The sequence below is a fragment of the Sebastes umbrosus genome (assembly GCF_015220745.1).
Source record: "Sebastes umbrosus isolate fSebUmb1 chromosome 14 unlocalized genomic scaffold, fSebUmb1.pri SUPER_14_unloc_1, whole genome shotgun sequence".
Classification (NCBI taxonomy): domain Eukaryota; kingdom Metazoa; phylum Chordata; class Actinopteri; order Perciformes; family Sebastidae; genus Sebastes; species Sebastes umbrosus.
The window spans coordinates 221,655-236,953 of NW_023618433.1; the positions used below are offsets into that span (position 1 = coordinate 221,655).

The following is a 15,299-nucleotide window of genomic DNA, read 5'->3' on the forward strand; positions in this document are numbered from 1 at the left end:
AGTACAGTACAGTATGACAAACACACAGATACAGATACAGTACAGTACAGCATGACAAACACACAGATACAGTACAGTACAGTACAGCATGACAAACACACAGATACAGTACAGCATGACAAACACACAGATACAGTACAGTACAGCATGACAAACACACAGATACAGTACAGCATGACAAACACACAGATACCGTACAGTACAGTATGACAAACACACAGCATGCCATGACGAGACATGAGAACATGGCTAAAAACAGCATAGGTAAATAAATAGGTCAGAAATGAATAAACACTATGTACAAAAAAAGGTGGATTACTGGATGTTCTTTGTAAATTGTAATGGAAGAGAGAGAGAAGTGAGGGCCGGTCAGCAGATACAGCAGTCAACTAGGACGTGTTGCAGCTTTTGTTTGAACATGTTGAGAGGTGAGAGCTGTGAGTCTAAATACTATGATAACACTGTGAAAGGAGACATTCTGCATAACAAGTACTTTGACTTTTGATACTTTAAGTTCATTTTTGCATGTATAAATAATACTTCTCCACTTTTACTTGAGTCATATTCTGAACTCAGGACTAATTGTAGTATGTAGTATCAGACTGTGGTATTTCTACTGTTACTTAAAGATCTGAGTACTTCTTCCACCAGTGCCCATCCCTACCTGCAGAGTACAACTGGTATATATAACAGCGTGGTATTCATGAGCAGCACTAAAATAACTATACATGCCAACAGAACAAAGAGCCTGAGGTTCAAACGGTGAACAAACACATACCACATCCTGAGAGTACTGAGAGTACTGAGAGTACTGAGAGGACTGAGAGTACTGAGAGGACTGAGAGTACTGAGAGGACTGAGAGTACTGTGAGGACTGAGAGGACTGAGAGGACTGAGAGTACTGAGAGGACTGACACTTCACACAATAGAGTTATTGTAGAGCAGCCTGGCTGTGCTGCAGGTTACCATGATGACACATCAACAAGCCAACTCTCTCTCTCCGGCAGCCAACGGCGTTTTCCCACAGCAAGTACCTGAAGTAGGACACCGCCAGAAAGAGAGCTCATTGCCAGGAGGCGTTCCAGCTGTCAGCGCTAACATTCACTTCTCTGACAGAGAATACTGCAACGCCAGCAGGAACACCGTCGACTGATCTACTGTTCACAGAGAGAGTTATATAACACCACAGGAGCTTATATAACACTACTATAAACCACCAGCAGTATATCATAATACATGATGTATTATTATACATTAAACTAGCAGCAGTATATCATAATACATGATGTATTATTATACATTAAACTAGCAGCAGTATATCATAATACATGATGTATTATTATACATTAAACTAGCAGCAGTATATCATAATACATGATGTATTATTATACATTAAACTAGCAGCAGTATATCATAATACATGATGTATTATTATACATTAAACTAGCAGCAGTATATAAAGTCATTAAAAGTCTTTACCAGCTGCAACATTAAAGTGATGAACACATTAATGCATCAATAACTATAATACAGTAATAATATGTTTTTCTGCATAATGAGTATTTTTACTTTTGGTACTTGAAGTATATTTAACTTGTAACAGAGTATTTCTGCTCTGCGGTATTGATACTTTTAGCTAATTAAAAGATCTGAGTATCACTGAGTAACAACAATACAACAATTTAAACATATTAGTCTTGGCACTTACCTTGGGACCTGGTCTTCACTTGGGACTTACCTTGGGACCTGGTCTTCACTTGGCACTTACCTTGGGACCTGGTCTTCACTTGGGACTTACCTTGGGACCTGGTCCTTGGCACTTGTCTATGGACTTGTTGATCTTGACTTAGCAATATTTTATGGACTTATTGGTCTTGACTTGGCACTAGTCTTTGAACTTGCTGGTCTTGACTTGGCACTAGTCTTTGAACTTGCTGGTCTTGACTTGGCACTAGTCTTTGAACTTGCTGGTCTTTACTTGGCACTAGTCTAGGGACTTTTTGGTAAAAAGTAAACACATTTTGTTGGTCAATGGGAGCAATGGGAGTAACGGGAGCAATAAAAGCAATGGGAGCAATGGGAGCAATTAAAGCAATGGGAGCAATAAAAGCAATGGGAGCAATGGGAGTAATGGGAGTAATGAGAGCAATAAAAGCAATGGGGGCAATCGGAGCAATTAAAGCAAAGGGTGCAATGGGAGCAATAAAAGCAATGGGAGTAATGAGAGCAATAAAAGCAATGGGAGCAATGGGAGTAATGAGAGCAATAAAAGCAATGGGAGTAATGGGAGTAATAAAAGCAATGGGAGCAATGGGAGTAATGGGAGCAATAAAAGCAATGGGAGCAATGGAAGAAATAAAAGCAATGGGAGCAATGGGAGTAATGGGAGCAATAAAAGCAATGGGAGCAATGGGACCAATAAAAGCAATGGGAGCAATTAAAGCAATGGGAGTAATGGGAATAATGGGAGCAATGGGAGTAATGAGAGTAATGAGAGCAATAAAAGCAATGGGAGCAATGGGAGTAACGGGAGCAATAAAAGCAATAGGAGCAATGGGAGCAATTAAAGCAATGGGAGCAATAAAAGCAATGGAAGCAATGGGAGCAATGGGAGTAATGGGAGTAATGAGAGCAATAAAAGCAATGGGAGCAATGGTAGCAATAAAAGCAATGGGGGCAATAAAAGCAATGGGAGCAATCGGAGCAATTAAAGCAAAGGGTGCAATGGGAGCAATAAAAGCAATGGGAGCAATCGGAGCAATTAAAGCAAAGGGTGCAATGGGAGCAATAAAAGCAATGGGAGCAATAAAAGCAATGGGAGCAATTAAAGCAATGGGAGTAATGGGAGCAAAGGGAGCAATAAAAGCAATGGGAGCAATAAAAGCAATGGGAGCAATGGGAGCATTGAGAGCAATAAAAGCAATGGGAGCAATAAAAGCAACGGGAGCAATTAAAGCATTTGGAGCAATAAAAGCAATGTGAGCAATTAAAGCAATAGGAACAATAAAAGCAATGTGAGCAAAAAAAGCAATGGGAGCAATGTGAGCAATACAAGCAATGGGAGCAATGGGAGAGGACTGTTTTGTGTTGGAGTCTCTTAATAAGCCTGAAGTACATTTGTCAATTTCATTGCTATCAATTTATTTTTAAATTTGTAAACTTCAACTTTCCTTTTTGCCTTAAACAGTTCTTCATTCCTTTAGTACCAAATGAAGAAGCTCTGATCAGTTTGTCTTCATGGTTCCCTTCGTATGGAAGGAAGGAGATCAGGGTTCCCTCGGACTGGAATATGTGACCTATAAACATTCCTTCTCTGTCATTTCATCCTTTTAAACAAGTTGTCTGTTTTCACTGTTGCTTTCCTTTACTTAGTTTCTTCACTTCACTAGAACTCCAGCTGGACTCTGTGATTGTGTCCAATCTGATGATGGAACTAAATCTTTATTATTATTATTAATAATAATATGTTTTGTTGTTTTTGGGTTGTGTTTTTATCAGTTTGTTGGGTTTCTGTCCTGCCGTTGGTTGTTTGGTTGGTTGGTTGATCTCGAGGGGTTATTCAGATATAATAACTGTCTTTCATACATTCCACCCGTCTCCCTGGAGGTGATGGAGGTGTGGAGCAGTTTGTCAGAGATGGATCTACTTTCTGCAGTAAAAACATGACAGAACCAGTTCCTTGATGTGACGGTTAGAAATGCAGCTCAGGATCAGAGATCTGAACTCTGCTGAACTCTGTCGCTGACGATGGAAGTCAAACGCTAAATATTTCTCTGACATGTAGTAAAAGTAGAAGTATAAAGTAGCAGAAAGATCAAAAGTAGCATGGAAACACTGAAAGTACAAGTACCTGAACATCCCAGTGAAGGGCAGGGTTACATTCCACTGCTGGGGGGGCGCGGCCCGTCGACCGCGCCCCCTCCACCTGCAGCTCAGCCCACCTGAGCACCTTTAAAAGAAGCAAAGTCATCCATCTCTCCTCACTTCTCTTCCCTCCGACACTCCCTTCACCGTAGAAGACAAGCCGACTCACACCTCCTCTCCAACCACTGCATCATCATGACCGCTGTCTACAGTCAGAGATCATCCATGTCCGGCGGTGGCTACGGCGGCGGCATGGGGGGCAGAGGCATGAGCTCCTACAGCATGTCAGGAGGATCAGGAGGCGGTCAGATTAGTGTATCCCGGTCCAGCAGGAGCTACTCTGCCGGCGGTGGCGGTGGCGGTGGCGGTGGCGGCGGCGGCTACGGTGGTGGATTGCAGTTCGGCGCAGGTAGTGGTAGGGGTTTCGGCGCAGGTGGTGGTGGCGGCGCAGGATTTGGTGGCGGCGCAGGCTTCGGTGGCGGCGCAGGCTTCGGTGGCGGCGGTGGCGCGGCAGACGACAGCATCATCGGCAACGAGAAGTTCACCATGCAGAACCTGAACGACCGCCTGGCCACCTACCTGGCCAAGGTGGCGGCGCTGGAGACGGCCAACGCCGACCTGGAGCTGAAGATCCGGCAGTTTGTGGAGAACAAGGTCGGCCCCAGCTGCCGGGACTACAGCCCCTACTTCGTCACCATCGCAGAGCTGCAGGCCAAGGTGAGGAAGAGGGGCAGCATGGGAAATAGTGTTCAGTGTGGCGGTCTAGGGTCTCTCTGGTCAAGGGTCTATATATAAATATATATATATGTATATATATATAAATATATTTATATATATATACATATATATAAATATATATATACATATATATATATTTATAAATATATATATATTTATATATATATATATTTATAAATGACAGAATTTGCTGCTTTTGTGTCATTGTTAATAGAAAACAGCAGTTTCACCAAAGAAAAGAAAAAGGTAAATGAATAGAAAGCTCTGGAAAAAGGGTGTTTTTTTTGTAATTTGAAGTTTTAGAAACGTGAAGACGTCGACTCTAGTTACAACTATTTATTGACCTTTTATAGAATAAACTAAAGTTTCAGCGTATCAGTCGACCTGCTGTGATTGGGTGGAGTCGTGGGGGGGGGTGAAATCCATCCGATCAATCTGACTGGCTGGAGCAGACTCAAAGGATGAATTTGTAACCATGGCAACGCCCCCAATAACAAGGATAAATAAAGAGTGATCAGGCGGAGCTGCTGCCTCCAACACTCATATTTAACATTTCACTGTTTATGATATTTAACATCAGTTATTATGATGTCATTAAACAACCTGATTGGTCGGAGTCATGTGACGTTGTTACCTCTGATTGGTGAGAACAAATACATTATTTTTTTACATAGATTTTCTGCAGTTGCATAAATCCATAAACAGATCAGAGTGTTTCTGCTTTATCAATTTTAATTTATTTATTATGGTTTTCATCACTACATGTCCTCACAGACACATTACACAAATGATCATTGTATACATTTTGCTTTTTTAATTTCTATATTTTTATTACATTTAAATTCATTTTCATTAAGCGTTGACCATCACTGTAAATATTGATGTAAACATTTTGTTTTTTTTAAATAGAAGATTTCATGAAACATGTAGACGGTAACCACAGAATATAAAATATGTTGTGTTTTATGACAGATATTGTAATTCTAATGTCTTTAAGGACGTGGAGCTGAAACTATATTTAGATAAATGTCAGCTAGTGAGGCGTGCTACGTTAGCTTTGACTGTTAGCATCTAATATCCATGAATTCATCAGTAATATGAAGTTACTGTTTAATATGTCAGATAGCGAGGTGCTTTACGTTATATATAAACTGGAAAAAACAAGTTATAAACTTGTTTGGTGGATTATTTCTCTGTTGGTCCAATGCTAATGGTGATGCTAATGCTAATGGTCATTGTATTCTACATGGTTGAAAGCCTGGTTATTTACCTTCACAATGATGTCCAGCTTGTAAGGATCATGCATTTGTGGGATGAGCAGCACAGCTGATGATGTGTGGAGCCCCGGTGCCGATGGTAAACAGTGTATTCTCCTGTTGGTGTTGACTCTTGTTGAGAGATGTTTGGTGGATGATTGAACTCTCTATCAGTAACAAGGAACAAACCTCTCCTCCTCTCCTCCTCTCCTCTCCCCTCTCCTACTCTCCTCCTCTCCTCTCCTCTCTCCTCCTCTCCTCTCCCCTCTCCTACTCTCCTCCTCTCCTCTCTTCCTCTCCTACTCTCCTCCTCTCCTCTCCTCTCCTCCTCTCTCCTCTCCTCCTCTCTCCTCCTCTCCTCTCCCCTCTCCTACTCTCCTCCTCTCCTCTCCTCTCCTCCTCTCTCCTCCCCTCTCCTACTCTCCTCCTCTCCCCTCTCCTACTCTCCTCTCCTCTCCTCTCTCCTCTCCTCCTCTCTCCCCCTATCTCCTCTCTCCTCCTCTCCTCTCTCCTCTCCTCTCCTCTTTCGTCCTCTCTCCTCTCCTCTCCTCTCCTCTCTCGTCCTCTCTCGTCCTCTCTCTCGTCCTCTCTCCTCCTCTCCTCTCCTCTCTCGTCCTATCTCCTCCTCTCTCCTCTTTCGTCCTCTCTCCTCTCCTCTCCTCTCCTCTCTCGTCCTCTCTCCTCCTCTCTCCTCTCCTCTCTCGTCCTATCTCCTCCTCTCTCGTCTTCTCTCCTCTCTCCCCTCTCTCCTCCTCTCTCCTCCATCATGCTGGTCCTGATGTGTTGATGTAACATCTGTTTCAGATCCAGGAAGCCATCTTGTTGAAAGGAACCGTCATGTTGAGCATCGATAACGCCAAGCTGGCTGTGGACGACTTCAGAGTCAAGTCAGTAACCAGACACACCTCTCTGTCCTCTGTCTCTGTCTCTCTGTCCTCTGTCTCTGTCTCTCTGTCCTCTGTCTCTGTCTCTCTCTCTGAATTATTAGATTAATTATCACACTAATTCAGTGCAGAACTAAATCATCCTGACACGCTGTTTTACAGATAAATTATAGATAAAGAAACAGATGTTGTCATCATTACCAGCAGACAGATGTTGTCATCATTACCAGCAGACAGATGTTGTCATCATTACCAGCAGACAGATGTTGTCATCATTACCAGCAGACAGATGTTGTCATCATTACCAACAGACAGATGTTGTCATCATTACTAGCAGACAGATGTTGTCATCATTACCAACAGACAGATGTTGTCATCATTACCAGCAGACAGATGTTTTCATCATTACCAACAGACAGATGTTGTCATTACCAGCAGCCAGTGGGTCTCTACCTGCCAGATGTGGCGTGTCTCCCTCTGCTGGCTGTTGAGCAGAATACAGCAGCTGGATTTATGGTCAACATACGAAAGAAGACAGAAAAATATTTAATATTAACATTTAAAATAATCCGTCAGAGATAAATCAACCAGATTCTGAAAAATGATGCTGAGAAATTATTTATTTTAAAACCGGTGAAACGTTTGAATGTGTTGCAGATTTATAGAAATGAAGATGATAAATCAAAGCTAATATTTATTTTAATTTAATAATTCTTAATTATTATTATTATCATTATTATTATTAATGATACTAATAATAATAAAATAATTTAATAGAGCTGGTTAACGTCAGATAGTCGAGTCTGAATATTATTATTATTATTATTATTATTATTAATATTAATAACTTTTAATAATAATTATTAATATTATTACTATTCAGATTTTAACTATCTGCCGTTAACCAACTCTATTAAATCCCTTGTTAAAGGTTGACTTTGATCAGATCTTAAATGAATCTTCATCATTGATTTAATGTTCTTTGTGTTGTCTGAAGTCTACAGTGAGGGATCAGTGACTGGTTGAGGGTTCACAGCGGTTCAGGTCTGCTGAGTGATGTGAGTAAAGGAGGATGTAGAGGCAGCACGGGGCTTCAGCTGGACGTTATCCGGATTATTACATTAATGACTGACTGAAGAGACCAGCAGTCTGACTCAGAGTCCTCGTGTTGACCTCCTGGTTGACCTCATGATGACCTCATGTTGACCTCATGATGACCTCATGTTGACCTCATGATGACCTCATGATGACCTCATGTTGACCTCATGATGACCTCATGTTGACCTCCTGGTTGACCTCCTGGTTGACCTCATGATGACCTCATGTTGACCTCATGATGACCTCATGATGACCTCATGTTGACCTCCTGGTTGACCTCCTGGTTGACCTCATGTTGACCTCATGTTGACCTCATGATGACCTCATGTTGACCTCATGTTGACCTCATGTTGACCTCTGCAGGTACGAGAACGAGCTGGGGATGCGTCAGTCGGTGGAGGCGGACATCGCCGGGCTGAAGATGCTGATGGGAGAGCTCGGCGTCGGCAAGACCGACCTGACCATGCAGATCGACAGTCTGACCGAGGAGCTGCTGACCATGAAGAACAACCACGAGGAGGTACCGAGCCGTTAGCACGCCACGTTAGCATCCGTCAGTTAGCCTCGTGCTAATGTCCCCTCCTCCCGCAGGACCTCATGGCCATGCGGACCCAGATGAGCGGTCAGGTGAACGTGGAGGTGGACGCCGCTCCTCAGGCCGACCTCAACCATGTCCTGGATGAACTGAGAGAACACTACGAGTCCATCAGCGCCAAGACCCAGAGAGACCTGGAGAACTGGTTCCAGACCCAGGTGAGCACGAGACCCGGTAGAGACAGACAGGTACGTCTTATAGGATGTGTCCTGATGACGTCCTCCTGTCCTCCTCTCATCCTCTCCTCCTGTCCTTCCGTCCTCCCGTCCTCCTGTCCTCCTTTCAGTCGGAGATGCTCGGTAAGGAGGTGGCGACCGCTGAGGTGACCATGAAGTCCACGACCTCGGAGGTGAAGACGGTGAAGATGCAGCTTCAGGCTCTGGAGATCGAACTCCAATCACAGCTCAGCATGGTGGGAGCCCGCCGCTAACGCTAACCTGTTAGCTAACGCTAACTTTATACTTCCCATAACAGACTCTCAGGTGTCCTCTAGAGACGATAACAGACTCTCAGGTGTCCTCTAGAGACGATAACAGACTCTCAGGTGTCCTAGTAGAGACGATAACAGACTCTCAGGTGTCCTCTAGAGACGATAACAGACTCTCAGGTGTCCTAGTAGAGACGATAACAGACTCTCAGGTGTCCTCTAGAGACGATAACAGACTCTCAGGTGTCCTCTAGAGACGATAACAGACTCTCAGGTGTCCTCTAGAGACGATAACAGACTCTCAGGTGTCCTAGTAGAGACGATAACAGACTCTCAGGTGTCCTCTAGAGACGATAACAGACTCTCAGGTGTCCTCTAGAGACGATAACAGACTCTCAGGTGTCCTAGTAGAGACGATAACAGACTCTCAGGTGTCCTCTAGAGACGATAACAGACTCTCAGGTGTCCTAGTAGAGACGATAACAGACTCTCAGGTGTCCTCTAGAGACGATAACAGACTCTCAGGTGTCCTCTAGAGACGATAACAGACTCTCAGGTGTCCTCTAGAGACGATAACAGACTCTCAGGTGTCCTAGTAGAGACGATAACAGACTCTCAGGTGTCCTCTAGAGACGATAACAGACTCTCAGGTGTCCTAGTAGAGACGATAACAGACTCTCAGGTGTCCTAGTAGAGACGATAACAGACTCTCAGGTGTCCTCTAGAGACGATAACAGACTCTCAGGTGTCCTCTAGAGACGATAACAGACTCTCAGGTGTCCTCTAGAGACGATAACAGACTCTCAGGTGTCCTAGTAGAGACGATAACAGACTCTCAGGTGTCCTAGTAGAGACGATAACAGACTCTCAGGTGTCCTCTAGAGACGATAACAGACTCTCAGGTGTCCTCATAGAGACGATAACAGACTCCCAGGTGTCCTAGTAGAGACGATAACAGACTCTCAGGTGTCCTCGTAGAGACGATAACAGACTCTCAGGTGTCCTCTAGAGACGATAACAGACTCTCAGGTGTCCTCGTAGAGACGATAACAGACTCTCAGGTGTCCTCTAGAGACGATAACAGACTCTCAGGTGTCCTCTAGAGACGATAACAGACTCTCAGGTGTCCTCTAGAGACGATAACAGACTCCCAGGTGTCCTAGTAGAGACGATAACAGACTCCCAGGTGTCCTCTGTCCTCTAACTCGTCCGTCTTCCTGCAGAAAGGGTCTCTTGAAGCCCAGCTGAACGAGCTGCAGGGCCGCTACTCCATGCAGCTCAACGGGTACCAGATGCAGGTGACCGGTATGGAGGAGCAGCTGGTCCAGCTGAGGGCCGACCTGGAGAGACAGGGACAGGAGTACAAGATGCTGCTGGACATCAAGACCAGGCTGGAGATGGAGATCGCCGAGTACCGGAGGCTGATGGACGGAGAGGGAGCCGGCGGGTAAGACGTCAATCTAACGTGGAATACTGAAAGTTAAACTTTAGACAGTGTTAGTTATAACCAACGGCTTTCTGTTGAAATACTCTTTAATATCATAATAATATTCACCAGAACATCCGTCAGTAGAGCTGCAGCAACATGGTGACGTCATCAGGAAGAGATGATGTCACCTTATTGCTGCTGCTTTATACACCATATCTGTTGGTAGGGTATCATACGGTCACCCGGTGGATTCAATCTGATTGTTATTCGGCTTTTTTTCTCCTAAATTTACGACTTTAATCTCTGAGAATATCAACGTTTCTTTAATAAACTTACCTCCTAAATCTCAGAAAATATCATTTTTTTTCTGGTAAATGTGCGACTTTCTAACTTCCTGTGGCGTCTCTCTCTCAGATCTTCGTCCTCTTCCTCCACCACCACCACCACCACCAGCACCATCACGAAGGTCATCGAGGAGTCCGCCTGACCAATCACACGTCTGACCTCGACCTTCTCCTCGCAGCATCAGGAACACGATGAAGAGCGTCTCTCCGATCCGTCACCTCACGCTGGTTTTCTGCTGTGATGAACCAGTCAGTCAACAGAGTGTGATGATGTCATCGTTTGTGTTTCTGACAATAAAGCTTCAGTTTGCTTCACAAAATAAAACTCAACGTGTTTCTGAATGTTTCTGAAGACCGTTTCACTGTTAGCGTGTTAGCATGCAACGCTACTCTAGCTTAGCCTGTTAGCATGCAACGCTACTCTGGCTTAGCCTGTTAGCATGCAACGCTACTCTAGCTTAGCCTGTTAGCATGCAACGCTACTCTAGCTTAGCCTGTTAGCATGCAACGCTACTCTAGCTTAGCCTGTTAGCATGCAACGCTACTCTAGCTTAGCGTGTTAGCATGCAACGCTACTCTAGCTTAGCCTGTTAGCATGCAACGCTACTCTAGCTTAGCCTGTTAGCATGCAACGCTACTCTAGCTTAGCCTGTTAGCATGCAACGCTACTCTGGCTTAGCATGTTAGCATGCAACGCTACTCTAGCTTAGCCTGTTAGCATGCAACGCTACTCTAGCTTAGCCTGTTAGCATGCAACGCTACTCTGGCTTAGCATGTTAGCATGCAACGCTACTCTGGCTTAGCCTGTTAGCATGCAACGCTACTCTGGCTTAGCATGTTAGCATGCAACGCTACTCTAGCTTAGCCTGTTAGCATGCAACGCTACTCTGGCTTAGCATGTTAGCATGCAACGCTACTCTAGCTTAGCGTGTTAGCATGCAACGCTACTCTAGCTTAGCCTGTTAGCATGCAACGCTACTCTAGCTTAGCGTGTTAGCATGCAACGCTACTCTGGCTTAGCCTGTTAGCATGCAACGCTACTCTAGCTTAGCCTGTTAGCATGCAACGCTACTCTAGCTTAGCCTGTTAGCATGCAACGCTACTCTAGCTTAGCCTGTTAGCATGCAACGCTACTCTGGCTTAGCCTGTTAGCATGCAACGCTACTCTGGCTTAGCCTGTTAGCATGCAACGCTACTCTAGCTTAGCATGTTAGCATGCAACGCTACTCTGGCTTAGCCTGTTAGCATGCAACGCTACTCTAGCTTAGCATGTTAGCATGCAACGCTACTCTAGCTTAGCCTGTTAGCATGCAACGCTACTCTAGCTTAGCCTGTTAGCATGCAACGCTACTCTAGCTTAGCCTGTTAGCATGCAACGCTACTCTAGCTTAGCGTGTTAGCATGCAACGCTACTCTGGCTTAGCCTGTTAGCATGCAACGCTACTCTGGCTTAGCCTGTTAGCATGCAACGCTACTCTGGCTTAGCCTGTTAGCATGCAACGCTACTCTGGCTTAGCCTGTTAGCATGCAACGCTACTCTAGCTTAGCCTGTTAGCATGCAACGCTACTCTGGCTTAGCCTGTTAGCATGCAACGCTACTCTGGCTTAGCCTGTTAGCATGCAACGCTACTCTAGCTTAGCATGTTAGCATGCAACGCTACTCTGGCTTAGCCTGTTAGCATGCAACGCTACTCTAGCTTAGCATGTTAGCATGCAACGCTACTCTGGCTTAGCATGTTAGCATGCAACGCTACTCTAGCTTAGCATGTTAGCATGCAACGCTACTCTAGCTTAGCATGTTAGCATGCAACGCTACTCTAGCTTAGCCTGTTAGCATGCAACGCTACTCTAGCTTAGCGTGTTAGCATGCAACGCTACTCTGGCTTAGCCTGTTAGCATGCAACGCTACTCTGGCTTAGCATGTTAGCATGCAACGCTACTCTAGCTTAGCCTGTTAGCATGCAACGCTACTCTAGCTTAGCATGTTAGCATGCAACGCTACTCTAGCTTAGCCTGTTAGCATGCAACGCTACTCTAGCTTAGCGTGTTAGCATGCAACGCTACTCTGGCTTAGCCTGTTAGCATGCAACGCTACTCTAGCTTAGCCTGTTAGCATGCAACGCTACTCTAGCTTAGCGTGTTAGCATGCAACGCTACTCTGGCTTAGCCTGTTAGCATGCAACGCTACTCTAGCTTAGCATGTTAGCATGCAACGCTACTCTAGCTTAGCATGTTAGCATGCAACGCTACTCTAGCTTAGCATGTTAGCATGCAACGCTACTCTAGCTTAGCCTGTTAGCATGCAACGCTACTCTGGCTTAGCCTGTTAGCATGCAACGCTACTCTAGCTTAGCCTGTTAGCATGCAACGCTACTCTAGCTTAGCATGTTAGCATGCAACGCTACTCTGGCTTAGCATGTTAGCATGCAACGCTACTCTAGCTTAGCATGTTAGCATGCAACGCTACTCTGGCTTAGCATGTTAGCATGCAACGCTACTCTAGCTTAGCATGTTAGCATGCAACGCTACTCTAGCTTAGCCTGTTAGCATGCAACGCTACTCTAGCTTAGCGTGTTAGCATGCAACGCTACTCTAGCTTAGCCTGTTAGCATGCAACGCTACTCTGGCTTAGCCTGTTAGCATGCAACGCTACTCTAGCTTAGCATGTTAGCATGCAACGCTACTCTAGCTTAGCGTGTTAGCATGCAACACTATACTAGCTTAGCGTTTTAGCATGCAAGACTATACTAGCTTAGCGTGTTAGCATGCAACGCTACTCTAGCTTAGCGTTAGCATGCAACGCTTTTCTAGCTTAGCGTGTTAGCATGCAACGCTACTCTGGCTTAGCCTGTTAGCATGCAACGCTATTCTAGCTTAGCGTGTTAGCATTCAACGCTTTTCTAGCTTAGCATGTTAGCATGCAACACTATACTAGCTTAGCGTTTTAGCATGCAACACTATACTAGCTTAGCGTGTTAGCATGCAACACTATACTAGCTTAGCGTGTTAGCATGCAACACTATACTAGCTTAGCGTGTTAGCATGCAACACTATACTAGCTTAGCATGTTAGCATGCAACACTATACTAGCTTAGCATTTTAGCATGCAAGACTATACTAGCTTAGCATGTTAGCATGCAACACTATACTAGCTTAGCATGTTAGCATGCAACACTATACTAGCTTAGCATGTTAGCATGCAACGCTACTCTGGCTTAGCCTGTTAGCATGCAACGCTATTCTAGCTTAGCGTGTTAGCATTCAACGCTTTTCTAGCTTAGCATGTTAGCATGCAACACTATACTAGCTTAGCGTTTTAGCATGCAACACTATACTAGCTTAGCGTGTTAGCATGCAACACTATACTAGCTTAGCGTGTTAGCATGCAACACTATACTAGCTTAGCGTGTTAGCATGCAAGACTATACTAGCTTAGCATGTTAGCATGCAACACTATACTAGCTTAGCATGTTAGCATGCAAGACTATACTAGCTTAGCATGTTAGCATGCAACACTATACTAGCTTAGCATGTTAGCATGCAACACTATACTAGCTTAGCATGTTAGCATGCAACACTATACTAGCTTAGCATGTTAGCATGCAACACTATACTAGCTTAGCGTGTTAGTTTCTTTCTAATAATTGATGACTTTATAATCTCAGAGAATATCAACTTCTTCTTATAAAACAGCATTTTGACAGACATTAAAAAAATAAAGAACTCACCAGAAGGTCCAACTTCCATGTTCCAGAGCTTTCAACCACTTCTGACAGTCTTCATCAGTGGATGGAGGTGATTCAGTAGTTAACACATGTACTTTTACTTTGTACAGTATCGATATTTCAAAGCAGAAGCATCACAGTGAGACGCCGAGCATCACGTGAGCGTCCCGACATCTGTTCAGAAGTCATGTGTTTTTATAATAATACAAAATACAATAAAACATTAAACATGTTAAACACGATGACTTCACACGGAGAGAATCGTCACCACAGTTTCATAATAACGTGTCATAATAACGTGTCATAATAACATCAGAAACGTGTCATAATAACATCAGAAGCGTGTCATAATGACGTGTCATAATAACATCAGAAACGTGTCATAATAACATGTCATAATAACATCAGAAGCGTGTCATGATAACATGTCATAATAACATCAGAAGCGTGTCATAATAACATGTCATAATAACATCAGAAGCGTGTCATAATAACATGTCATAATACCATCAGAAACGTGTCATAATAACATCAGAAACGTGTCATAATACCATCAGAAACGTGTCATAATAACATCAGAAACGTGTCATAATACCATCAAAAACGTGTCATAACATCAGAAATGTGTCATAACATCAGAAATGTGTCATAATAACATCAGAAGGGTGTCATAATAACATGTCATAATAACATCAGAAACGTGTCATAATACCATCAGAAACGTGTCATAACATCAGAAACGTGTCATAATATCGTGTCATAATAACATCACAAGCGTGTCATAATAACGTGTCATAATAACATCAGAAGCGTGTCATAATAACATCAGAAGCGTGTCATAATAACATGTCATAATAACATCAGAAGCGTGTCATAACGTGTCATAATAACGTGTCATAATAACATCAGAAACGTGTCATAACGTGTCATAATAACGTG

General features: G+C 43.8%; 1 protein-coding gene across 2 annotated transcripts; it reads left to right on the forward strand.

Moving 5' to 3' along the window:
• Positions 1-3,965: 3,965 nt before the first annotated feature.
• Positions 3,966-10,960, forward strand: LOC119484123 (keratin, type I cytoskeletal 13-like). 2 transcript variants are annotated; one of them, XR_005205900.1, is made up of 8 exons: positions 3,966-4,581; positions 6,663-6,745; positions 8,204-8,360; positions 8,432-8,593; positions 8,722-8,847; positions 10,086-10,309; positions 10,706-10,840; positions 10,872-10,960. XR_005205900.1 is itself a non-coding variant. In XM_037762646.1 (7 exons), the coding sequence occupies exons 1-7, from the start codon at positions 4,060-4,062 to the stop codon at positions 10,776-10,778; spliced, it is 1,347 nt and encodes a 448-aa protein (XP_037618574.1). In that variant the 5' UTR covers positions 3,966-4,059; the 3' UTR covers positions 10,779-10,960. The 2 variants fall into 2 exon arrangements, 1 of the variants encoding a protein (XP_037618574.1); XM_037762646.1 differs by having other exon boundaries at positions 10,706-10,960.
• The last annotated feature ends 4,339 nt before the right edge of the window (positions 10,961-15,299 follow it).